This window comes from Lacerta agilis, chromosome 13 (genome assembly GCF_009819535.1).
Source record: "Lacerta agilis isolate rLacAgi1 chromosome 13, rLacAgi1.pri, whole genome shotgun sequence".
NCBI classification, from domain to species: domain Eukaryota; kingdom Metazoa; phylum Chordata; class Lepidosauria; order Squamata; family Lacertidae; genus Lacerta; species Lacerta agilis.
This window is the reverse complement of record NC_046324.1, coordinates 4,562,110-4,589,472: the sequence shown is the minus strand read 5'-3', so window position 1 is coordinate 4,589,472 and position 27,363 is coordinate 4,562,110. Positions and strand designations below refer to the sequence as shown.

General features: G+C 42.3%; 1 protein-coding gene across 1 annotated transcript in view; it reads left to right on the top strand.

Annotated features, from left to right (window-relative positions):
• Window positions 1–8,800: 8,800 nt before the first annotated feature.
• Window positions 8,801–27,363, top strand: part of TBC1D2B (TBC1 domain family member 2B) — a 38,283-nt gene continuing 19,720 nt past the window's right edge. Inside the window, exons 1-5 of the mRNA XM_033166447.1 lie at window positions 8,801–9,110; window positions 9,216–9,300; window positions 14,716–14,869; window positions 20,253–20,418; window positions 26,451–26,602. Coding sequence (XP_033022338.1) covers window positions 8,815–9,110; window positions 9,216–9,300; window positions 14,716–14,869; window positions 20,253–20,418; window positions 26,451–26,602 — 853 coding nt within the window. The 5' untranslated portion in view covers window positions 8,801–8,814. The remainder of the gene's footprint in view (window positions 9,111–9,215; window positions 9,301–14,715; window positions 14,870–20,252; window positions 20,419–26,450; window positions 26,603–27,363) is intronic.

Sequence of the window (27,363 nt, the reverse complement as noted above, 5' to 3'; positions counted from 1 at the left end):
TACCACAATCACTGGGTGACTGTAAATTCCTGCAAGCACGGCGGAGGTGTGTGGGTGGGCATTCATCCAAGTTTAGTTGTATTCCTTTTAGATTCCACTGATGGAGTCTCCAAAATGCATGAAACATTTGCTCCAGAAGCAGAGGCATACCTAGGCTCCCTTGCACCCTTGGCAAGGAGCTGTATCAGCACCCCCCCTTGTCCCTTGTGCCTTTGTGTGCTCCTCCAGACTAGGAGCAGACTAGGGAGTGTGTGCATATGCAGGCAGGCTTCTAGCCACTCTGAGTTACAGTGGAGAGCTTTGATTTTTGCGCCCTCCTGGGCCTGCACCTTGGTAGAGGCCAATCTAGCCAACCCCTAGAAGGGAGGGAGGGAGGGGTTGCAGCACAGAGCCAGTGAGTCTCAGAGGGCAGCACCTTCCCACAATCCAAGTGTGTATTTGCAGCCTCACTGCTTACAGTATGCACCAAACTCTGCCCTGCCCACAACTTTTGCCTCCAACTTGGCAATCCACCAGGCACTTGGAAGAATATGAGCCCCACCACTACTGGCTGTGGGGCCATGGGCTGCTCTGCCCGTGGCTGCCCCTTCATTTTGCTTCTTCCTCACTCCAGCAGGATGGCACAGAGCACTCCAACTTGCTCTGTTTTACTCTTGCAGGGGAAATCAGAAGGTACCAACCATTCTCTGCAACTGGCTATGGCCTGAGCTCCCACTTGAAAAGCTTGGTTCCTTTTAAGGAAACAGGCAAGTCCTACCAACAGTATCTATGCTATGGATTCTCTAGGAGAGAGATGTGAGCTGCAGAGCGACAGTCTGTGTCCCCCATTACTTTCAATGGTGCTTGCTCAAGAATTGGCTCATATCCATGGGTTGGAATGCATAAACTGCTCTTACACTCTGCATATGCAGATTTTTAAACCAGCTTACTTCTCAATGAGGCCTAGTCAAATGAAAAGCTCTTTGCTTCAGTGCTTTGAGACTGTCCTGCCCTGTTGTTGGTGTAATCCAGTCCTCCAGCAAACCAGAAAACACTACAAGTACGTTACAGCCCAGTTTATGTCCTTGTTTGTGCAGTAGAACACACTTTTCAGGATCATTATCTGGAGAGCAGAGTGGGCCCCTGATAATACAGAAGTTAGAATTGTGTTATACCACCAGGATTGTGAAAAAAAGCATCGCAGAGGAAACACTTCACAAAACTAGAGCTGAGCATTTTTTTTCTTCATTGATAATAAAGTTCCATTATAAGAAAAATAATAAAGCCAAGTGACAGTGTTTACGCACCAGCTGTGCACCTTGATTTGCAACATCTTGCAAAAGAGCTTACTGGAGGCTCTTTTGACTCAACTTTGTTATACTTATACTTTGAAGTATAACTGCTGTAAAATTCAAATTCAAATGGCAGCTAAATCTCGTCCTGTTTACACAAAGCTAATGATAATGAATAAGTGTTTCCAGGTATTTCTCCAACAGAATTGTGAGGGAAAAGAAATACATGTATTTTAGTTATCAATCGAACAAATATGCAGCCATAAATATTAGGAGAAAGTCCATTTAGCATTTTATAAACAATAAAATACAGTTTATTGGTATTGTGAAAACTATAACTGTCAGAGGACAAATGGAGGAAAACAACAAATATGTATAGATTTGAATAATTTTTTCCTGTAAAACTTTGCACAGACAATTAGATACAACTTAAGACATTCCAGTTGGTTACCTGGTTTTTGCGTTTTTGAATTATCTATTTTAAAAATCGTTTGAATCTGAATAAAATTGACATTTTCATGCTATACATTATACTCTGTATTTTTTCCTGTCTCAACAAATAGTAATTTAAATCAGAATATGAATGGTAGGTTCCGGAATTGTTGATGAGAAACCTTCTGTTCTGCAAACCCAGAATCTTGGGTGTATGTTAAGGAGAGAAAGAGTACCGGTATGTTTTTTGCATATGTGTCAATCCTCCAACTCGGTGACTTTCAACAGGACGTGTGCTGTTGTTAACATTTATTTATAAACTTTTACAACTTTTAAAAAGCACAACAAAGCAATCAGCAAGATTAAATATAGCAATGCAGTAAAACAAAACAATGGCACAATAAAATATACTCAGAGTCAGGCAGAAGGTAGATCATGCTCTCTTGGTATATCTCTTAGTGATTTGCAGTAGAATCATCAAAGTTCCTGATTCTCAATTGTTTAACAACAGTAGTAACTCTCCACCCCCTCAATCCAAATTAGGCAGCTTAAAAGAAGCAACTTTGGGGGAACCAGGAATAGATTTTTGTATAAAAGGAATGTGACATCAATTATGGAACTAAAAACAAATTCCCAGGCTAAGATAAACTGAGAGGTGCCCTGTTTCATTATTCTCCCTCCTTTTCCTTAAGTTTTTATTGGGTGCTGGACCTCTGCCTTGTAGGAGAAAACAAGTGTGGTCCAGATCCGTGCCTGAAAGTGTGTATTTCTCCCACAGAAGAACTAACCTGCAGAAGTAAAATTCACATGACTTTTAAAACTTCTCCTGCCCCCTTTCCCATAATACACTTCCAACAGCATTATCAGTACATCACAAATTTGTCATAAAGGAGTGGTTGGCATGTGGAAATATAGCCTGTCATCCACCCCTCTCAATCACCCCTATTCCCCACACCTTCTAAGTACCCGCTTCCCCAAGAACAAAACTATTTACACTTTTACTCTGGACTCTGGACTTTCTTGTTTCAGACTTTGAAAGTATCTGGCCTCAATCCACTCTACCAATGGATTTCTGTCTGGGTCATTGTTACTCCCAAACCACAGCTGTCAACTTTTCCCTTTTTTAAAGGGAAATTCCCTTATTCTGAATAGGATTCCTCGCAAGAAAAGGGAAAAGTTGTCAGCTGTGCTCTCAAACACCTCCTGTCTCCTATTGTGTTAACGTCTATGTAGGGGTAGAGGTTATGTGACTGTACGCTTTGAAAAAGAGGGGACTGGTTAAATCAGGGTCAGCAAACTTTTTCAGCAGGGGGCTGGTCCACTGTCCCTCAGACCTTGTGGAGGGCCGGACTATATTTTTTTGGGGGGGAAATAAAAAGATGCAAGAACACCACTGCTTACCTGTGTCTTGCGAGCAGCAGGGGCTGGCGGCGGGACAATGAGTGGCACGCGAAAGGGCTCCAGAGGGGCTGCCTAAAATGGTGGCTGCTCAAGTGCTGCTGCTGCTGCTGCTGGCACCAACAAAGCCCAGTCCCCTTCCTCCTCTAGGCAGGGCAGGGAGAAGCCAGGAGGAGGGAGGGAGGAGGCATTGCGGCTGCTGCCGCCGCCGTGAGAAAAAGGAAGGGAGAGGAAAAGAATGCGCGTGCTGGCGATCCACACGGCGATTCCTGGACTGTCCGCAGGCCCAATCCAGAAGGCAAGTGGGCCTGATCCGACCCACGGCCCTTAGTTTGCCTACCCATGGGTTAAACCATTGATTTTCTATTAATTTCTGAAGGTTTGTATGTATTTTCTACTTAGCCAAGTTCAAAACATACATTGTATCACTTTTAAGCAATCAAAACCAGAATGGATACATTTTATGAGCTCTACTCCCATTGTTGATTTGTCATGCACAGCACGGGAGGCACCCAGTGAACTGTGCAAGGCTTAGCTGGCTGTCCTGCACGGGCATTGCAGTAACTTCCCTGCTTATTGCGTGTTCCATACACTAGGGGCCGCTGTTTCGCAACATCTGATTAGCTGTCTGTCAAAATCTAAGGATCCTGATTGCAGAAGGCCGTTCCAGAAGACCATTCGAGTACCAAAACGTTCAAAAACTGAAAACAAAACGGAAATTTCAATACGGAAATGGTAAATAATTCATTTAATTGTGTGCTTGAATAATGGGTCATGGGACTTGAGACTCCAACATTAGAACTCTCGTGTTTATATGGCAGAAAGCCTGGAAGTTGGTTCAGCATCCAAATTTGTAAGCAGGAATCACTGCACATGTGAAGGAAGTCTGTATGTGCTTTATAGAGTAAAACTAGTTAATTTGGACAAATGCACCTACTGGAATTGTTTAACAAATTAGTTTCTGGACTTGAAATTTTGGGGCTATAGAAAAATTCTAATTAGATTTTGCTTTTGGATCGAACAAGTGAATCCAAGGTGCAATTAGCCTTTTCGTCTCCCTCTGGAAGGTGAGAAAGTGATTTACCCTTGAGTGAAGATCACAGTAAGATAAGAACGTCCCACAAGGGTGAAGACATTTCTGTTAGGATGTGTCAACATCTGCGCCAAATTGGGAGGTTGCTGATGACTGATGAAAGCCCTTTAACAATAATTCATTAATGGGGTGTTGATGTGGAATAACAAAGAGATGGGGTCCAGAAGACTAATTTGACACTGGGCACAAAATAAAGCTAAAGAAATAAGACTTCAAGTTTCTTTATGAATAAACATTCTTGCTGAGTGTAAAGCATATACGAATATGTTTATAGCAAGGGCAAATACTTCTCCCAAGGTTCTCGAAAGTCCATAAATCATTAAAAAGAATCTCATATTGGAATCCAAGAGGTTGGTCTCCTCAGATTAGTTGGATCAAGAAAGCCTTAAAAGGGGGGGATTAGTTTTCCTCTCAGTCATTCTCTGTATTATATTGTTATGTTGTGGTATTCAATAAAAGTGTGTTTTGTAAATAAGTCTAATTAGTAGATTGATAACTTTGATAAAGTATGATTATAATCCTTGATAAGGTTATGATCAAAGGGGGGGCTGATATAAGAATTAGAGACCCTGGGTGTATATTTTTATTCTTTTGATAATGTTTGAATGTTTCACTTTAATTGTTTAAACATTTTAGAATGTATTAGGTTTGATTTTTGTGTGTTCTGCATTTGTGAGTCTTCCCCCTCCTACGCTGCATTCCATCTCTCCTTATCTACCCCTGAAAATGATACAAATGGCAGGATGTTTTAGCACCAGAGTGTAAATCAGCAATCCTTGAAGAGGATTTTATGATGCTCTTCCCTCAATTAAGGCTAGTTTGCCAGGGTAATGCTGGACATCCGAGACCTAAGATGGTCAAATGGCCTGGGCACATCAGGGCCACTCCAAGGTGATGCATGGGTAAAGATACCAGTAAGGAGCCATATGTGCTATACTTCTCATGACTTTCCTGATGTATGTGAAGATGTTTTATGACTCTTTGTTTGCTGTGTTTGAACTACTATATGAGCTTTTTTCTGAAGTGCCTGGGGGCAGACCTTCTCAATGTTAAAACATCGCAACTCTCTTGCAATGATGGCATTCCTGCGCTCAGGACGCTCATTATCTGTGTAATCCATCTATTCCATGTTCCAAAGTTCTATTGTCTTTTACAACCCCACTGGGCACAGTAATGCAGTCAGGGAAAAAGGGAGGCAGACTATGTTTAGGGCAGTGTTTTTCAACCTTTTTTGGGCAAAGGCACACTTGTTTCATGAAAAAAATCACGAGGCACACCACCATTAGAAAATGTTAAAAAAATTAACTCTGTGCCTATATTGACTATATAAAAAGTAATTTTCCCACGGCACACCAGGCAACATCTCGCGGCACACTAGTGTGCTGCGGAACAGTGGTTGAAAAACACTGGTTTAGGGTACCTTTTCTAGCCCCTCCTCCTTTTTGAGGTGAGCAAAGTGGATCCAAAATAGGATCGTGGATACAGCGCCGCCAAGCTATTAAACTGCCTTATTCCTTGAGTCAGAATGAGTGGATCTGTATCCATTACCCATGTGACGCCGTGCCGGTTCATGACTAGGTGCTTCCAGGTTTCATGGTCCTGCCCTTGTTACCATTTGCTGATCACCATGGGACTCTTCGCAGTAAGGCATGGGTATCACAACATCTGGTATGCTGCAGCCTTCATCTGCCTTCACAGTCGTGGTAACATGCCGCTTGATATCTTCTGCCTGTTCTACCATTGAGGACTTCTTGGATCATTATTTGTCTAGCTTATCCCCCCGGACCGTACTGCCTTGCATGACTCTATTGGGGAGTACAGTGGAACCTCGGGTTGCGGACGTAATCCGTGACGGAGGCACATCCGCAACCCGCAGCGTTCGCATCCTGAAGTGCCACCTCTGCGCCAGCGCGATTTGGTGCATCTGCGCATGCACGAAGCGTGGTTTAGCACTTCTGCGCATGTACGAGTGGTGAAACCCGGAAGTAACCCCTTCCGGGATTCCCGCAGCCCGCAACCCAAAAACATGTAACCTGAAGTGTCCGTAACATGAGGTACGGCTGTACAAGACTCCCGATGGCTTTGCTCACTAGGATCATAGGAACGTTCAAGCCCACTCACCACAACAAGGTGAGTACATCCCAACTAGATGGGTCAACAAATTATGATGCTAGTGACTAATTTTACTAATAGGATTACAGCAATATATCATATTAGACATCACCTTTCTTTCTTTTGCAGACAGTCTTTAGTGAAAATATATTAGTACAAGTCAGATTCACAGTAAAATTTAATAAACTGATCAACACAAGAGCTGAGGTAAGACTCTCAACTCACCGCTGAGCCCTGTACAAGAAGCCACAGCTTGCCCATACATATAAAAGCCAGTCAGTGCTGGTTCAAACAAACTGAAACCGCTTTCGAACTCATTTTTAAAAGCAAAGCCTGACTAGATTTTCAGATACTTTTAAATTGAATAACTTTTTAAAGAAATGCCCGAAGTAACAGATATTATGGTTTGAAGTCTGGGCTGAGCTTTTGAGGTTTTCACATAGTCTGGCAAGGCCAAAATTGTCAATTATTTGAAATTTAAAACCCTAATAACTCAAAAACGCCAGTCCACCCCTGGCGTTATCTGTGTATAAGACGCCCCCTAAATTTTGACAATATTTTAAAGGGGTAAAATCTAGTCTTATACATGGAAAAATACAGTATTTTTAGAAAACTGAAAATGAAAGTAATTTAAAATGGTAAGGTAAAAGTTCCTGGATCACTTGACATGGTTGACCCAAATGCAATAAATAAATAAATAAATAAATAAATAAGCAGGTGTAACAGCAAACCATGATTTACACTGAGATAAACCCACAGAGCAGGAACCGTATTCTTGGTAACATGGTTGTAGCAGTAGAGTCCTTTAAGTTCCTGGGCTCTATAATTTCTTATAACTTAAATTGGTCAAACAACATCAATAGTATTATTAAAAAGGTCCACCAGAGGCTGTATTTCCTGCGTCAACTAAGGAAATTTAAATTGTCCCAGGAAGTGTTGTTCCAATTCTACAGAGGCATCATTGAAACTGTTCTCTGTAATTCTATAACAGCTTGGTACGGTACAGCCTCCAAGAGAGACAAGAAAAGGCTCCAACGAGCTGTAAGAATTGCAGAAAGGGTAATTGGTGTTAGCTTGCCTTCAATAGAGACAATTTATGCTACCCGAGTTAGGAAGAGAGCAGAGAGAATTGTAGCAGATCCTTTACATCCCGGTCATCATCTGCTTGATTTACTTCCATCTGGACGTCGCTACAGGAGTTCATATACAAAATCGGCCAGGCACAAGAATAGTTTTTTCCCTTGTGCCATTAAATTGTTAAATTCATAGTTGTATAGCTGAAGGGGGGGGGGTAAATTATGGGTGGGGTTTCCTTGCTTCTTTGTATTGTGAGAGGAACAGTGTCTGTATGTTTACATTGCAATGTAGCTGAATCAAATTCCAAGTATGTTGGAAAATGTACTTGGCCAATAATAAATTATTCCTATTCCTATTCCTATTCCAGAGATACAAGTAAACCATGGGTTCTTTGTTTGCCCTTCCTAATAAACCCAACAAAAGTCACTGCGTGCAGGGCAATGTTTGAAACCATGTTTTGTTGGCCCAGAAGTAACACTAAACAACAGTTTGCCCTAATTGTGGTTTCCAAATCATCTTCAAAACACAGTTTGAGATTCTGGTTTGGAAGCTCCTTGCAAACTATGACTGCTTACATTACTTACCTGCCCCTCCCAAATCCTGGGAACAGTAGTCTGTTAAGGGTGCTGGGAATTGTAGCTCCAAAGGGAAAGCTAGTTCCCAGGATTTGGGGGAAGCACTGTGCTCTGAATGTACTTTAAATGTATGAATGAATGAATATACTTTATTCGGTCACAGACCAGCATAAAACAAGATATTTGCATTTATAAAAAAACAATGTAAAAAGCAATGTAAAAAATATATGTTTAAACGGGTACTCATTACAGTATATAGCAGGAGCCAGCAGTAAGAGGGTCAGACTAGGACCTGGAGACTTCAGGGTTTAAATCTTCAAAGGATGGGTGGTATACAAATTAAATAAATACATTTATCACATGAAACACATTGCATGTGAACTTGGGCCAGTTACTCTTCCTCACAGGAGCGATGTGAGGAGAATTAAATGGGGACTGCAAGAACCCTGAACGCCACCTTGAGCTCCTTGGAAGAAAGGCGGTATGGAAAATGATTTCAGGGAATAAGCCACTAAAAAGCCAGCAAGAATGCTTATAATTAATTTAAATTAACCCCACCATGACCAAGCAGATCCCCCTCGCGTGCCTCCTGACCTATGTGGCAGGGGCAACCCTCACCCATTCCCTCCTCCTCGGGGCTTCCCGAGGCGGGGAGGAGGGCGGAGGCGGAGGCGGAGGAGGCGTCCAGGCCCTTCGCCTCAGAAAGGGTGGACTACAAGTCCCAGCATGCTCCGGGGGCAAAGCCAGGTCTGAGGAGGGCGCTGCGGAAGGCCGCCCAGCCCTCTAGTTTCACACCCTCTCCCGAGCGCAGAGAGGCGGCGGCGGCGGCGCCTCTGCTGCTGCTCTTGCCGCCACGATGCCTTCTGCAGGCTGCTGCGAGGAGGCAGAAGGCGCCGCCACCCCTGGGGAAGGCCCCTTCCCTTCGAGCCCCCCGGCGGCGCTCCCCTCGGCCTCGGAGCGGCCCCGGCTTTGCGGCTACCTGCAGAAGCTGACGGGGAAGGGCCCGCTGCGGGGCTTCCGCAGCCGCTGGTTCGCCTTCGACCCGCGTTGCTGCGCCCTCTACTATTTCAAGGGCTCCCAGGAGGCGGTGCCCCTCGGACGCCTCGACATCGCCGGAGCCTCCTTCAGCTACCACCAGCCGGCCGAGGCCCCCAGCTCTGCCGCCCCCAACGCCGCCGCCGCCCCGGCCTCCGCCTCCTTCTCCGCCGCCTCGTCCTCCTGCTCGTTTTCCGGCGGCGGCAGCAGCAACAGCGGCGGCGGCGGCGGGGTCGGGGATGTCGAGTCCGCCCTCGGCAGCACATTCGAGATCCACAGCCCCGGCGGCGGCGTCACCGTCCTCAAGGTAGAACGGGGTCCTCCCCAGGGTGGGTCCGGGGTAGTTGCCCCGCTTCGCCGGCCCCGCCGCGCACCCGTCGTTGGGAGCTCTCCAAAGGGGTCCTGAGGGAGGAGGGTCAAGCGGGGCAGGGAACTCTCCAAGCCTTAGGCTTGTGGGGCGGGGCTTGCTCTCAGGTAAGTTCCCCAGGTAAGGTCGCTTCCTCGAGGCTACCACCATGCGCGCTCCCCCCCCCCTTTTAACCTGTCACTGAGTCCCGTTAAACTTTATTTACAGTATTTATTTCATTAAATTTACATACAGCTTGATTGTTGGAAAAAACAAACCCTCAAATCTTTGCTTCTCCACCAACTGCCCTGTCTGAAGGACCCAGAACCCAAAATCATCTGGGCTCAAGCTGAGCTTGCTTCTACATATAGGTCTGAGCAAGTGTCTTCAGCAGAGTCAGACCATTCCTCCATCCAGCTTGGTGCTGACTACTCTGTTTAGTAGGGGTTCTCCAGGATTTCAAATGGGTATTTCCCAGCCCTGCCTGGATATACCTGTTACTGTTTGTATGCAAAGCATGTTCTCTGGCACAGAGATATTATTTCCAGATAGGTTAACCTGTCTGGGCATATCGTCTGGCACTTCCTTAGAAATCCTTATCCGTCTATATGCAGGATCAGAGGAAGAGATTGTTGGAGAATTTAATTTGGTTTAATTTGTGTTACCAAGATGATTACAATAAAAACACACACACACAAATCATTAACTAATCTGGAGCACCTGTTCTCTTTCCCCTTTGATAACTTCTGGTTCTGTTTTGAATCTCTTTCACCCAAGCAATAAAGACAGGGGGAAGGAAAACCTTCCAGTTTCATATCCAAAGGTACCTATCTCCTAAAGCATGGCTAAAGTGCACACTTATCAATGTCATTGTGGGCAGTACCTAGAGAGCTGCTGAGCTGGATGGTGGCAAAGACCACATGGCACCTCTGTCAAGATACGGTAGTCTGTGGAGTAAGCCAAGAAACCATCAGTCAGCATTGGAGGAAGAACTGGAACAACTCACTTCCCTGTTAGTTATGAAACAAGAAAAGCAAGGTGAAACAACTGAGTTGCAGAACAGAGCTAGACCTTTTACTCCACAGTTCATACCAGAATTATTTCTTCAGCAGAGTAGTCTAGCCCCACAAGCTAATAAAAAGTATTTCAGTGCCGTCTGTGCCTAAAGCCACATGCCACGTGTAACTGCAATACCAAAACATGTCCAAACAGTAATAAAAAAATATAAATTGCATTTACTGTACTGCTCTGCCTTTGGTATTGCTATCCATGTACAAATAATGTAATAATGCATTTAAAACTGTAAATGAAAATGTTTCTCTGATTTAACCAGTTCTGAGAGAGCTGTGCTCTTCAGTGTTAAGTTTCCATAAGTAATTTTCTCTTGTAGGTATTAGGTGCTCTGTTACAAAATCGTTCTGAGAATTCTAGCATCTTGCTCAGTAGTTTGGAGCTAAGGGCCTGAACAACAATCTGTATACAGCATAAAGGCAAAATGTGGTATAATAGCTGGCAGCAATCCTTTGCACACATATTTGGAATTAAGCCCTGGTGAACATTGTGGGGTTTATTTCTGAGTAAACATACTTACAGTGGGACTGTAAAATGATGAATTGCTTCGGTAGTCAGGATGAGTATGCACCCTGGATGTGCAGTACCTGCTTCCCACATTTGAATGTTGCCTTGCCAGTAGCCTTGACCTGTGACTGCAAGAGGCATACCTTTCCCTTTTCTAGGTGAGTATCAATGCAGTAATTTCACAGTATCAGGTGGCACTAATGTTTGGTGGGGTGGAGTGACAAAAGAATAAGGTGGGCAATTGGTTCTTCCTTAATTGTTAGTTCTATCATTTTTGTTGGGCTTCTCTTTCCTTTTGCTCCGCTGAGCTGGCTTTGAGCCACCTTCTGTTACTTGTTACACTTATTCTTTAGCTGTGTTCAGGCCACTGTATTTCATCTTAACATTCTGCTAAATGAACAAACCTTATTCACTCATGCTGCTGCTTCATTCTTTTCTACATAGGAGTGATCAAACAAGCCATAGCTTCCTGTTTTGTCCAAACTGGGAAACTATGGTTGATGAAACATGGTTTCATGTTCTGTAGCTGTTCATGATAGTAATAACCTCCTTTATCTTGCAAAAACTCCAATGATGGCTCTGTGGAAAGAACATCCTGCATTATCCAAGCATCTTGTCCTGCTACATTGGCTCTTAGGGTTTGGGTGTGAAGAGGATTCCTAAAGTCTGTTAAAAGAGTAATAATTTTGCTGCCAAATGTTTAGTTTAGGCATTGGTGTTCCTAAATATTTATTTCAGGATTAAATGGAGCCCATTACTGAATTTGTGCTTTACATTTCAAGCTTACTGGATTTATCCTTTCAAGGAAAATCTCTGTATAAGAGCAGAACAATATTTTCAAGGAAGAAAGTCAAATCAAACATAGGCTTCTTCATACTCACATGCTTTATTATTCCTAAACTTGCTGCTTATTCACAGTTTCTGAATGTATCATAGTATGGACTCTCCCATCCATTATTCAACATTATAGTAGCACTAAGAAATGACTTGGAAATATTAAATCTGTGTTTTTTGGGGGAGTTTTTCCAAGTCACCACTTTACAGCTAGCAGTTGTGCTGTGCTTGTGTAATGCAACTTCAGGCCTGTTGTACTAGTGCAGTGTGGCTTCTGGCTGCATTGGGATGCTATTCATTTTGGCAGCCGCCTGTTCCAAGGTCAGATACCTTAAATGTGCAAAATGCTTTTGCTATGCCTGTGATGTAGGTAATGATGTGATGATGCTTTCTGAACCATATTGGCTTAAGCTGGAGGTTGTGAAAGCCATAGGAAAAGAGCAAAATGGTTTTAGGCCTGTCATAACCTGAATCCTAAAATACAAACCCACAGGCTCTTTATTACCTGGAGAAAATGGAGGTAACCTTGCTAGACAGTTGTGACTGAAAAGTTGCACAGTAGAATTTTTTTTTTGCACAAAAGCTGTGTCTGTTGCAGTATCACTGGTTTGTAGGAGTTGCTTCCAAGTAAATGTTGTACATCCTAATTGAATACAGTACTTGCTTACTAGAGAGTTCCAGAAAAACATCTACTTCTGCTTCATTGACTACGCAAAAGCATTTGACTGTGTCGACCACAGCAAACTATGGCAAGTTCTTAAAGAAATGGGAGTGCCTGATCACCTCATCCATCTCCTGAGAAATCTGTATGTGGGACAAGAAGCTACAGTTAGAACTGGATATGGAATAACTGATTGGTTCAAAATTGGGAAAGGAGTACGACAAGGCTGTATATTGTCCCCCTGCTTATTTAACTTATATGCAGAATTCATCATGCGAAAGGCTGGGCTGGATGAATCCCAAACCGGAATTAAGATTGCCGGAAAAAATATCAACAACCTCAGATATGCTGATGATACAACCTTGATGGCAGAAAGTGAGGAGGAATTGAAGAACCTTTTAATGAGGGTGAAAGAGGAAAGCGCAAAATATGGTCTGAAGCTCAACATCAAAAAAACTAAGATCATGGCCACTGGTCCCATCACCTCCTGGCAAATAGAAGGGGAAGAAATGGAGGCAGTGAGAGATTTCACTTTCTTGGGTTCCATGATCACTGCAGATGGTGACAGCAGTCACGAAATTAGAAGTCGCCTGCTTCTTGGGAGAAAAGCAATGACAAACCTAGACAGCATCTTAAAAAGCAAAGACATCACCTTGCCGACAAAGGTCCGTATAGTTAAAGCTATGGTTTTCCCAGTAGTAATGTACGGAAGTGAGAGCTGGACCATCAAGAAGGCTGATCGCCGAAGAATTGATGCTTTTGAATTATGGTGCTGGAGGAGACTCTTGAGAGTCCCATGGACTGCAAGAAGATCAAACCTATCCATTCTCAAGGAAATCGGCCCTGAGTGCTCACTAGAAGGACAGATCCTGAAGTTGAGGCTCCAGTACTTTGGCCACCTCATGAGAAAAGAAGACTCCCTGGAAAAGACCCTGATGTTGGGAAAGATTGAGGGCACAAGGAGAAGGGGACGACAGAGGATGAGATGGTTGGACAGTATTCTCGAAGCTACTAACATGAGTTTGGCCAAACTGCGGGAGGCAGTGAAGGATAGGCGTGCCTGGCGTGCTCTGGTCCATGGGGTCACGAAGAGTCGGACACGACTGAACGACTGAACAACAACAACAACTTGCTTACCCAGACATGCACCCCACTGAACTCCAATTCTCCTTGAGAATAAGTTACAGGGGTTACAGTAGGACTTCTGAGAATGGTGCTATTATTCAGGCATGATGCAATGCAGTTTCTTGACAATTGGCTTCCTCTTGTGGGTTTTTCCTATTGAGTCAGAACATCCCTTCCCTTAACTAGCAGTCAAGCACCATCTCTTCCAGATAATTTCATGCCTTTGACAAAGTGAGTTTGTGCCTGTGGAAGCTAATGTCACAATCAATTTATTAGTATTTAAGATGCTGTAGCCTTATTTGGCTGAGTGATACTGACCTTTATTGCTTTCGCTGTGACAGGAAGATGAATTAACTTACAGCATATGTTGTGGTTGCCTGTTTCTTTGAAGTTTCAGCTTTCTTTCCTGTTCCTCGATCTTATCGATGTGTAACATGTTTTCTTTGTGGGGAAGACAAACTGTAAACATTCATCATTAGATAGATATTTTAAGTTTTGGAAAGGCAGTCTGAAAAATGTAAACCACATCATGAAAATGGACTCCCCAGTAATCAAGAGTCCATTGTGGTTTCCCCATCTTCCCCAAGTTGCTCTGTATATGAGATTCATTATTCTGAAAGTATTCATTCTGTTATTAAACATGATCCTATAATAAATATTATTCTTATTCTTATTGTAGGCCAATCTAGATCAGTTTGAAGAAAGTAGTGGCAAGCATGGATAAAGTGTGAACACATAGAGCACTGTGCTGATGCCCTCCAATAACAACATGGTAATAGTAGTCCAAGTTAAAGATTCCTGTTGTCAACCACAGAGAGAGGTAGACATGTAAAGGAACACCAAGCCATTGCAAAAAATGCAATTGCTAGGCTTGCTTGACAGGTCCCCAACTTAGGTGGAATTTGGACTGCATGAGCCACATACACACATCAGAGTTGCATCTTTTATCTTGTAAATGAATACTTAGCATAGAAGGATGCAAATCCCTGAACACAGTTGTTGGGTTATTTCCATTTTAGTGCAGCTTATGGACAACAGTCATAATGTAGCAACCTTTCTGTATTTTCAAACAGATGACAGGCACCTTTTTGTGTGTCCATGCTTATGCAAGCACCTTCCATTCCTTGTGCATTATTCCTCTTGTAATGTTTCAGCATTTCTGCTTGTGTGTGTAACAGGCACCAACACACCAGGATATGAAGTACTGGCTTCAGGAGCTTCAGCAGAGGAGATGGGAGTATTGTAACAGCCATGATGCAACTAAGAGAGTCAGTCAAATTTCACCGACACCATGTGACTCCTCCAAAGGGCTTGTTGCCAAAGATAATACTGGTAAGCTAATGTTAAGACCAGTCGAGAATGTGATTCATATAACTTTGTTGGTGGCAGTATCATATTTTTTTTCAAATTCTAAGTGCAACTGCCAACTCCACACATAGCTCAACTTAGTTTTCATGAAAGGTAGATTGTGGGTAAAATTAGCTGAAGTGTAGAGAGGGTGCTTGATAATGTTTAGTGGATTGTGCTGTAACTGCTTATTCAGCTTTTAGTGGCTTCTTTATTTAATATTCAATTTGATTTTCTGTCCTGCACCAAATTCTCAGGGTGAGTTGGAACATTTCAACCACTGGTGGCATAGAATGCAATATAGAAATTTAATTTGTCACCGGCATCACTATATGCTAAAACATAAAATCTGACATGCTAGACCCATCACAGATATCAAAGTTTGTGAAGTTTCATTAGATTCTCTTATCCTGAGAAGAAATAAATGAAGAAATTAATAAAACTATCGGTCTCATGTAAATAACATTTGGAACAGGAAATCTTAGGATAGTAAACAATTCAAAGGTCATCTCAGTTGCTTGTTGGTTTTTATAGGATTGCCCTGTAAGTCTCAGTGTTGTCTACACAATCCATCAAAGCTGCCCCAGATACGTCTTAACCTTAGTGTGATGTTCAGTGCTAGTAGTATAATATGTGTATGTTATAGATGAGTGGGAATAGTAATACTGATTCCCCTCCACATTTTTGTTAAAGATATATATAAGTACATGAACATTAGGTAGAGTACAGAGCCTCCAAAATGTGTTTTTTTATTATAAAAAAAACTACGGAAATAGTGTGCCACTAATCCAGCCGCATTCAGACCATTGCAGTAGCAGTGAAGGTCTTCTTCTGAAGAAAATACTGCATTTTCACAATTTCTGTACTTTAGTTAGATTTTTATTTTAAAAACAATACAAAAGCAAACCACATTAACTATGTAGAAACCAAGATTTAGAAAAGCTATAAAATGCTATTCTGACTTCTAAGCAGCAGCATTTACATTGTGACAGAAAACAGAAAGTATCTAGCATATAACATTTTTTTAAGAGTTCCAAATTTTACCTGCCAGTATTGGCAATAGACTTTGTAGATCAGCATTATTGGCATAAGCAATAAAACCCCACCAAGTAGCAGAGAGAGCTTCTAGGTCCTCAGTGCCTTTCAAGAGTTAAAGGTAGGTAGCCATGTTGGTCTGCCATAGTCAAAATAAAAAATAAAAATTCCTTCCAGTAGCACTTTAGAGACCAACTAAGTTTGTTCTTGGTATGAGCTTTCGTGTGCATGCACACTTCTTCAGATACACTTCTGAAGAAGTGTGCACGCATACGAAAGCTCATACCAAGAACAAACTTAGTTGGTCTCTAAGGTGCTACTGGAAGGAATTTTTTATTTTGTTTTTTTCCAAGAGTTAACTTATGAGTTATCTTATCAGAAAGGGCCGCATTTCGTTGTCCCAGGTTTCAAATACTGAACTTGAGTGAGATTTCCCCATAAGAATGTGAGGTTTCCTCACACAAGTCATGGATTGGATCTTTAAGATCAGGTAAAGAAAGTACATGTAAATTGGGCCAAAATAATTCTTGCCAAATGTCTGTGTTCTGACCAGTAGTCCAAATTATAATTGGTCAAATTTCATTGAAACAAAATAGGTATATTAGTAATATCCTTACCCAAAATATAGTTATTTGTGGTTGTGATTGCTTTTCTCTTCCTAACAAGTATCATGCTTTAAACATTCAGCTTCTGAAAGTTACTTAGCAGTTTTATTTTTAACACAATTGATCTGGGAAGTGGGATTTTCTACTTAATGGGCAATCTTTTTAATTTTATTGTTCCTGGAATTTCATAAATCTGCTGCAGGAATAAGTACAGCCGTACCTTGGAAGTCGAACAGAATCCGTTCCAGAAATCCGTTCGAAAACCGGAACACTCACTTCCAGTTTTTGTTTGGGAGCCGGAACGTTCGACTCCCAAGGTGTTTGGGAGCCGAGGTACGACTGTACAGCTATTTTGAAGCTGACTTGAGAAATAGCATATTTAGAAACCTTATTGATTTTATGACAGTTATTCAGTTATGCCGATTGTACCTTTCCAGACCAAAAAACTTTGAGATAAATAAAATCAGATACGGTGGCAATCTACTATTGCTGGGTTTTTGTTGTTGTTCTATGGGTTATATTTTCAGGGATTGTATTTCAAGGCAGTTATTTATTGTTAACTGAATTTTTGTAGACAGCATTGCCATGTTTATAAGTCAAGATATAGACACTTTAAATATTTTAAATGAAAACTTTATATTACAATTTACAATAAGTGTGATGTTGCAGTACTGTTTGTCATCCAGCTGAAACAAGAAGGCATTCATGGTAGTTTTCTTCCTAACGTTCATGTTTACAAAGAAGTGGGCAGTGGGTGTAAAATATAGTGCAATGTTGTGTATGGCGACCATTGTACTATCAGCATTTGGAAAATTATTCTAATTGAAAACTGCTTTGAGCTTTCTCTGATTTATGGTAGATTTTGTGTGCAGAGTCTTGTCTTTCTGGCCTCATTCCTATATTTCTGTGTGAGTGAATATAAACAATAAATAACTCTGCAGTATTACAGATAACTGAGGAAATTGTATTTATTCATCGAGTGCTGTTATCAGATTATAAGGTAATTTAAATAGTACATTTCTGACTGCATCATTTTCATTTAGGTTAAATTGTATTTATAATTGATATAAAATAAGTAGGGAAGGTATCTTTTGCTGAAACAGCTTCTGTCCTGGTAAAAGTTTTATGTAAGGTCACACCAAAACCATCCTTTTGAGTAGATGTTTTTAAAAAAACCCAGATGAGAACCCAAGCAAGGTTTCATGCCAGTCAACAGCCTGTTGTTCCAGTAGAATGCCGCAGGTGTCCTAGTCATGATTAAACCGGCAATGGACAGATGATATGGGGCATGAACAGCTCAAAGTAAGTCTGTGCTCCCAACATGAGCCACTCCCTCCCAGTGTTTGTATTAAGAGTAAATGGAACATAAATTTCCTAGCAGTTGATTAACTTGCTGCCTCATCATACTGTTTTTCTATGGTCACCAGTAGGGAATGCCACTTAATATTAATCGCCTTCTGGCCCATAATTACCCTGCCCAGACCACAATTGCAAGCACTCTCAGGCTGAGAGTTTTGGGGTTGATCTCTTCCGACATCATGCTAAACCATGGTTTTTCACCAAGTGAATGAGCCTATCCTGCTCCTGTGCTCTTCCTCCTGTGTGGTTTGGAGGAAGGCTTTGGAAGCCTTTACTCTCAGTCAACTATTATTTCCCATTTCATCATCGCTTGACCCTGACAATAGTCTGTTTCAAAACAAGCCCACTTTAAACAAGCTAGCCTGTTTAAAACACCCAAGTTCCACAGTTCAGGTGAAACCATAAACAACAAAAAGTGAAAGCTCCCAAACTCCTCATAGCCATTTTGTGGAAAGAGAAGGTGAGCACATAGATCCAGGAGGAGGATCAGCCCATTCACATGCAACTAAGCCATTGTTTAGATTTATGTCTGAACCTGGGAGTCTCCTCCCTTGCTAATCACAGCAGCCCCAGGAATGAAGGTGAGGAATTTTCATGTTGTGGGGGCACATTACATGATGAATATTTGGGAACATGCAGAGCTCACTTAACTTAGAAAGGTTGTATTTGGTTGTCTTCCACTGATGTAGCATTTTATTTGGCTAAAAGCTTTTCCTGCCTAATCGTTGATGGTTGTAGGTCTGTTTTATGTAATTTTAATAACTGAGTGTTAAGCAGATCTTTGGCTTCATCCAAGCTGAAAGACTGTGTCCTTGATTGTAGGTTATGTAAATGTCCTCACAGTACTCCCGCATTCCTGTGGATTTCATGCTGGTTGTGATCTGGAGAAGAGAATCCATACAAATGTGATGTGGTTTTACATTACTGTATATGCATTTCTGTCATAAAACAGCAAGAAGTGTGGGCATTCTGCAAACTGTCTTGTTAACTCGGCATGAGCATTCATTCCTTGGGCCGTGTAGGTTGGGGAGGGCAGTTGTTTTTGCTTTGCTTCATCCTGCTGGTTTTCACACAGTACTCATTTTAGCAGAGTGCTGACAACTTTGTACTGTAGTGGAAATTGTTGAAGGTGTGTCTACAGCTCTAAACTTTGCTCACCTTGGAGCAGTGATTTTCTTGAAACTTGTTAATCATTGTATGCTTTAGATCCAGATAGCAGAACATATCCCTTGTTAACGAAGACAAAGCCTGATATGATGCAGCCATCAAATGTATGCAATTTGGTGCAAGGAGGAGGAATACTTCAATACTCTTTTCTCTCTCTTTCTTGCTCTATTCTTATGTAATGCTGCTGACAGAGGGAAGAGTACTAGGAAGGACTACCTGTTAAACTATCACTCTTGATGTCACTGAGGGCTAGTGGGAGGTGAAGGAAGCAAGGGCCTCCTTGCTAAGAAAACTGGGCCCTGTGGCTTCCACGTGCCTGCAGAACTTTGGAGGTGGGCTGTCCCACTTCAGGTTGCATAATAAGTGAGGAAGCTTCAAGGTGTATGTAAAGATGCTGTTAGACTGCCCAATGATTGCCAGCTCCTCTCCGTGCTCTGGGCCCTTTGACAGAGCAGAGGAGGAATACGGCCCATTATGAGTGTACCTCTTGTACTTCCTGAGATTGTATGTACTCATTCAAACTCTTGAATTTGCACCTTTAAATACCTGTGTGTATTTAATGGGGAGGGGGCTTCACAATTACACATAAATAATGTTTGGCCTAATCCTTAGGTACTTGAAGCATTAGAATACCTGCATGTGCTAGAATCTGTTGTGAGAGACTGACATAACTGTTGGTTTATCTTGGTTGGTTTCTGCTACCCTTCCCCACACTCATTCTGAATTCCAGTTTTATTCTCTAAACCTTAATGCAGAGCTTTTCAAACATTAGTGTGTCAGCTGCAGTGTGCAGGTGTGTCACTCAAACGCTCCCCGTGCTCCTCCCAGGGATGGAAATGGGTTAGTTTAACCTCCAGTTTGCTAGTAAAACTGAATTACTATGTCACAAAATGACGCATGTCTAAAAAGTTAGTCACCAACATGGAAAGTTTGGAAAGCTCTGCTTTAATGGCTGCATGAGTTGCTGTGAGTTATAGCCAATTTGCATGACTTTCTTAGCTGACCTTGAGGCGAGTATTAACTCTTCAGCACCATAGTTCTTGGACTGTGGTAGTTTCCTGGGCTACTTATGAGGAAAGCTCAATACCTTCCTTCATGACATGTTAGAAGTCCCCTGAATTTGCCTTCAATGTGCCTTGATGTGGACTGCTGGGGTGTCAGCTGCATTATTAAGTACTGGTGGTGTTTTTTGCCCTTCTTAGATTGGACCACCATGTTTTCAAATGCGTCAGCAGAGAAAGTTAGAAATGTCCTAATGGTGGAGGCAGCGCGCACTGAACTGGTGGGAGAACAGGCAGCGTGCCAGCCCGCCCCAGGCCAGCCAAGTGCCATTAACTTTTCTTTGAAGCAACTGGGTACAGATATCAAGTGAGTATTGTGTGTTGTGTTACTTGACAGTGTTCATCTGATGGGGTTGGCATAAATACTACTATGTGATTGCAAAAATGTTTATGTTCAGATTAAGCCTGTGGAGCAGATGATATTTCTTCCCCACCCCAAAAATAATACATTTGGAACTGAAGCTGTTCATGATTTAGCAGAGGTAACATTTGGACTTAGGTTTGCAGCAGCAACTTTCAACTTGCAGCCCACTGGCTTCCATAATAACCTTGTTATGTTTCAGGGAAAATTGTAGGCTAAATCTAAGCACGGCTGTGGAGATGTAGTTAAGTTGACTGGAGGTGCCATTGATCAGGGAACAGGGCTTTAAGACAAAGTTAAAACCAGTGGGGACCTGTGAAAATCCATATGGGAGTCCAGTTCCCATGTCTCTTCTCATAGGAAATTTTGTCCATGGTGTGATTATTTTCCACACCTTGTTTGTGTTATGCGCAAATGGTGGTTCTTTCGTTGAACATTTTTTTCCTCACTGATGCTTTCCGCCAGTTTACATGGAGCAGAATTTAGTTGGCAGATCTGTAATTTCATCATAAAAAATAAATTGGTACCTTTCAGCTTTCTGGTAAGGAGAAAGTTTTAGCAATGATGAAATGTAGCCTCTTACTCACCATGCTGCACCAGCAATCTTTCACTTGCCCTTTGAAAAGGACATAATACCCTGTTCATATAATACACTGTTACTCCTGTTTAAAAAGTTATAGATCATTTATCTTTGAAACAATATTGGTCATTGACCATAATAAAGAGATTGATTGATACATCTTTAAAACAAATGTCTTGAAACATTGTAAAGAAAAACACCCCCTAAATATCTCTCTGCCTTTGTGTTCTCTTTAAATAGTGGGAAAGGCACATTGAATATCTAAGAAGTAACCATTTATAAGGCTTGTGCTGCTGCTGAAGTCACTGTTTTGACCTTGGCCAACTTCTGGCAACAGTTTTGTTTGCAACTGACCTCCGATCACTTCTCTTCTTGCATTTCTTACCATCCCCACTCGCACCCTTTCATTAATGCTGAAAGGCTGCCCAGGGGAGTAAGTCTTGAAAGTACTTCTGCAGCACAAGCTCCCATCAGTTTCTAGGGGGCGAAGCTTCAGTACTTGGAGGATGGCTCCCTCCTGGTTCCTTTTCCAGATGGTTATGGAGCAGGGCACGTGTGGCAACTGTTGCCTTGGTTGCTCTGGAAAAATTAAACCACATCCTTCTTGTGATTTCAATGTGATTGATACCCCCACCCTATGCTATTGAGTTGCACAAAAAAGCTTTTGAAAGGAAAATGTTGGATGTGCAATTTTGAATATGGTCTAAGAATTTTTCCCTGCTTGTCAGTTTGACCACAAAAATGTCCATAATGGGATTCTGAATCTTGCATACTGTTTGTAGGAGAACCAAGGCATCTCTGAATTATTCCAGATCAGGCATCCCCAGCCTTTGGCCCTCCAGATGTTTTGGACTACAATTCCCATCATCCCTGATCACTGGTCCTGTTAGCTAGGGATCATGGGAGTTGTAGGCCAAAACATCTAGAGGGCTGTAGGTTGGGGGTGCCTGCTCCAGATCCTTCCTCCATGTGATGACGTTTAGCTCCTAGTGTATAATGTTAACTTTTGCTTTGGGCATAACATAGGGAAATATCAGCCCTGCACAGAACTTCAACCGTCATCTGTTTTGTGTTACTTATCAGATTGTGTTCTTATGTGGAAAACTGGTTGTGCATAAAGTAGCCTTCGCCAATCTGGTGTCCTCCAGATGTCCTGAACTGCGGCTCCCATCAGCCCCAGCCAGCATGGTTGCATGGTGCTCCTTACTTAGGAAATCAAATGAACATTTTTCTTGGCTGGATCAAGTTTTTGTGGACATTATGTGGAACCTGCAGCCCTCCACATGTTGCTGGACTACAACTCCCATCCTCTCTGGCCACACCTACATGATAGTATGGGTTGATGTCTCAAGATCTGGAGGGGCACAGGCTTCCCACCACTGTTGTATGGCCTAGTGTAACTGTCACCAACTTGGTTCCAGGGCTGGCCCAAGATACTTTGCTGCCTGAGGTGAACCAGAAAATGGTGCTCTCCTTGGGAATTGTAGTTTGTTAAGGGTGCTGAGATACAGCAAGGATAGGGAATATCAGGCTAAGGGACCAATGCAGCCTTCCAAGCCTCTATGTTGGGGCTCAGGCCACCCCTCTCCAGTCCTGCATTGCACCCCCAAGTTTTGTTTTGTTTTGTTTACTGACTGAAATGGTTCTTTGGATGGTGGTGGAAGAGCACCCCTCCCCTGCACCCCCGCCTCCTCTTTCCATTTCACTGACTGACCTGTCTTGTGCCTTTGCACCATGGCTTACTGGCTGGAGGCTGAAGCTGCTCTCTTGCAAAGCTGTAAGCCTGCATGTTGGGAGGGAGCTGTGCACACAGCACAGCAGTTGAGTGGGACTCTGTGGGCTAGAGGTTTGATAGAGGTACAGAAAGGGAGGGGAAGTAAGACTCTGAAATGGGGAGGAGAAACATTGTGGTGAAGCAAGGGGGGGACTAAATGGAGAAGGAAAATGGGGGTGAGGAGGGAAAAGAGGAAAGCCAGAAAGCAAGGGGAAGGGTGTGCAGCCGAGGAGGCAGCAAACAAGTGCAGGAGGTGGAACTGTTGCTCCTTGCAGCTGTGTGGAGACTGCTGCCCTAAGGCCTGGGTTGCTGTGTGCAAGAGAAACCTGGTGGACAAGCAGCAGTTAAGACAGGCCCATCTGCTTCATCCAACCAAGTCTCTGTTACACATGCCAGGTCAAGTCCTCCATCCACGATCAAGTCATGGATGGCAGTGGTCTTATGAATCATTGATCTGGCATTGCACAGCAGCACCTTCAGGTCATGTGGGTATCCCTTGCTGATTCCAGTATCCATCCGGTCAAGACCAGACCTGGCTGGTCTTCAAACAACGACTACGCCTGCCTCCTCGGTAATGATATGGTCTGGTCTTAGCGTAACTCCTCCTCCTGCCCATGATCACTGAGATTGGATGTCCCAGTGCACCCCCCCCCCCCGGTGGAGCTTGCCCCAGCCATTTTGTTGGCTGGAGCCCACTCCCAGGCAGCCCTGATCCCTGCCCCTTAAAAACAAAAGACAAAATATACAACAACCAATAAAACAACAAAAAACAAAAACAGAACAGTTATACTAAAATTAACCCCCAATCAGATATCCATCCCACCCCCACCCCCCCCCCCAACAAAGCAAAAAAGGGGGGGAGAAGAAAAAAAACTTAAAATGCCACCGACTGCTTAAGGGTATTTTAAAACACATTAGACACTTGGAACAGGGAAGCAATAGCAGAACAACCTCGCACTTCCCCAAGTGTGTGTTCCCAGTGAGTCCAGCCCCACCCTCTAGGCACTGCAGCAGGAGTCCCTTTTGTAGCTGGGAGTGTTGTGGCCTGGGCCCCACCCCCTGGGCCAGTTGGAAAAGGCCTTGGAAGGGAGCAGGCCCTGCACAGCCGATGGTCCAAGTGCGGAAATTGTAGAGTCAGCCAAGGGAAATAACATTAACTTTACCAACTTCCCCCTTGTTGACTGCTTAACCACAATTACCAGGCTTTCTGTTTCAGAAATACAGCAGTTTTGTCACGTGCTTTGAATGTTTCTCTTTGCAAAATTAGCCAATATGTGTTCATGTGTTTTAACAGCTACTGAGCAATTTTAGTACAGTTGTTGCAGATCCATAGTAAAGAGTAGTTGCTGTTACCAAGTTTGTGTTACACAAATTCAACAGTGCACTTACGACTTTATTTCTTGGCAGACATGATTGCTTGAAATACATCTGTTCTGGTAAACTTCCTGAAGCTCGGTGCAGATTAGCATATTTTAAATGCATGTACTGTAGTAACCCTTGAGTGGTGTAATCATATGGTGAGATTTTGCAACCGTAATTCTTATATCAAACTACTGTAACAGATGGCAGTTTTCACTCTTTATACATTTCCTCATAGTGTTTATAAAGTTGCTTTACATGCCTTGATTTGTTTTTTAAAAATATATTTTACTTCTCATTTTCAATTTTACAATGAATAAATTATAAATTTAAAGCATACAAATTAGGTTGACTTCCCTCCTCCCCTTCTATGGTTCCTTTCCTTTTCTCCATTTTTCTGCATATCCAAATTTTTCCTTTTTTGTTTATTTTCCTTTCAACATTTCCACTTACAATTATGTTTTAACGGCTGAATTTATTCTAATCCTGCTAATGTTTTAAGTTGCTTACAATAATTTTTCAGATAATCCTCAAATTTTCCCCATTCTCTATTGAAACACTTTTCTTCCTGGTTTCTTACTCTTCCAGTTAATTTAGCCATTTCCGCGTAGTCCATCAGTTTTATCTGTCAGTCCTCCTTAGTTGGTACCGCATCTTCTTTCCATTTCTGATCATAAATTATTTGGGCTGCTATTGTTGCATACAAGAACAATTTTTTTTCAGATCTTTGGGTACTTGTGGATCTATTTTTCCAAAATGGAAAACTTTTTTAAAAAAAAAACATTTTCAGCATTTTCTTCAGTTCATTATATATCATTTCCCAGAAGGCTTTCGCTACCTCACATGACCACTGTGTATGGTAAAAAGTACCCTCTTTTTCTTTGCATTTCCAGCATATATCTGATTCTGATTTATATATCTTTGCTAATTTACTTCATGTTAAATACCACCTATACATCATTTTCATATAATTTTATTTTAGGGCCTAACATGCTGTACATTTTAAATACTTTTTCCAGAGTCTTTCCCATTCACGCATTTCACTATTGTGACCTATATTCCTTGCCCAGTGTGTCATTGCTGACTTTACCAGCTTGTCTTTAGTCTCCCATTCCAATAGCAATTTAACTATTTTAGAAATTACTTTCTCATTACTTTCTATGAGCTCTCTTTCAAATTGTGAGCTCTGATTTGTAACACCATTCCTTTTATCTAGTTTAAATGTCTCATTAAGTTGATAATACGGTAACCAGTCCGTTACCACTCCTTACCATGTCTTAAAACCTCTTGAGTGTTACTTCTCGCTCTAAATTAACATGTCTTGATTTGTATCTGCTGATTGTTATGCTGAGTCTTGAAGTACAACTTTTGCTTCCACTGGTTTTTAGCTCTGCAGTTGAATCTTTATTGATGTTTAATTTCAGGTGATGTTTAATTTCAGATGTACAAAATGTCATCATTTTCTAGAGGACTGCTTATCCAGTACTTTGAATTTAAGTGTACAGTACAGTGGACACTCGGGTTGCGAACGCGATCCGTGCGGTAGGCGCATTTGCAACCCGCAGCATTCTTAATCTGCAGCACCACGTCTGTGCATGCATGGGTCATGATTCAGCACTTCTGCACATGCACAAAGCGCAATTTAGTGCTTCTGCGCATGTGCGAGCGCCGAAACCTGGAAGTAACCCGTTCAGTACTTCCAGGTTCAGCACGGTGCGCACAACTAAAACGTGCAACCTGAAGCGGCAGTAACCCGAGGGATGACTGTAGTAGGAAATGATTTACTATTTTAAGTGGAAAGCCTCAGGGACTCCTTGAGTGATCCATTGTTGCTGTCATAGATTGTAGCAGAGTCACTAATTGCATTACCATATGCTACAAATGGCATTCTGAGACTTATTTGTAGCAGGCTGTCATTGACAGGGTGGGAAAGGTCTGAAACCTAGTCCAGCCTTCCCCCACTTGATGTTTTGGATTGCATCTCTCATCAGCCATGGCCAGTGCATGTCAGCTGAGCACCTTTCTATATCATCCTGGGAATAATTTTTAGTCTGAAGAGTATAAATCAAACTCCTAGCCCTTGATATTTAAATGCACATTTGGCAAACTTTTGCAGTGTAGGCACCTGCATCAACCGAGTTCTCTGCTTTGGAGTAAATCTGGAACCAAGAGAAATTGAACAAAACAGTAGTTGTGTATCCTTTATTTTTAAAATTACACGTCTCTCTGTTTGTATAACTACTTCTTAATTTCTGTACTTGCCAGGAACTCTGTGTCTTCATTAAGAACAGGAAAAGGAAGCAATGATAACCGTAAGAGTATTTTTTACACAGAGGAGTGGGAATTTCTAGATACGAAGGATTTGGAGGAGTCGATAGTTCAAGATCGGAAGAGGTTTTCAGCAGAGCAGAGCAAAGGTACTCTAGTGTTCCTTCTCCCTACATCTCCTGTCCCCATCTTTTCTACTACTGTACTTTCTAAGATTCTTTATATTTCTATACCATTGACTCTTAGGGGCTGGTGAAAATGCAGTCCACTCCTAAAGGCACACCATGAAAATGGGTTCTCCATTGATAAAGAATGCTGATAATATCTCTTCTTGGAAACTGATTTTTATAATTTGCCTTTGGATTTTTCTGCCTTAGCTACTGGGATACCTGGACTCAAACTTGCACTGCTGTGACTTATTTCCATCAGACCCATGCTGTTGTCGATGCATTTTTCTTGAGTGTACTTTTAAGCACAAAGTGCCATTAACGCAAGATGAGCACCGCAACCCCAGAGTCGGACATGACTGGACCTAATGGTCAGGGGTCCCCTTACCTTACCGTACCTCTTTATTAAACAATATGTTGCAAATTGGTTATATTGTACTATATGCAAGAGTGAAGAGAGTAAGGAATACAGCATTTTGGTGCAATTGATAGGGGTTTAGATTCAAGTAGAGAGGTTGTGGTGGGTGGGGAGACTTGAGTTCAAATCCACACTCAGCCATGGCGATTGTGACTAAACTTCAGTTACAGGTAGGTCAGCCTGAAGTCTGAGGAGGAAGATGGATAGGATACAAATGTGATGATTTAAAAAAAAAGGTTGGAGTTTGTTTCTGTTTTCAGCTTTAAATTGGGAAGGTCTTCCATCTGATCAGAGTCATTTGTGGTGACTTGTGGTTAGTCTGATG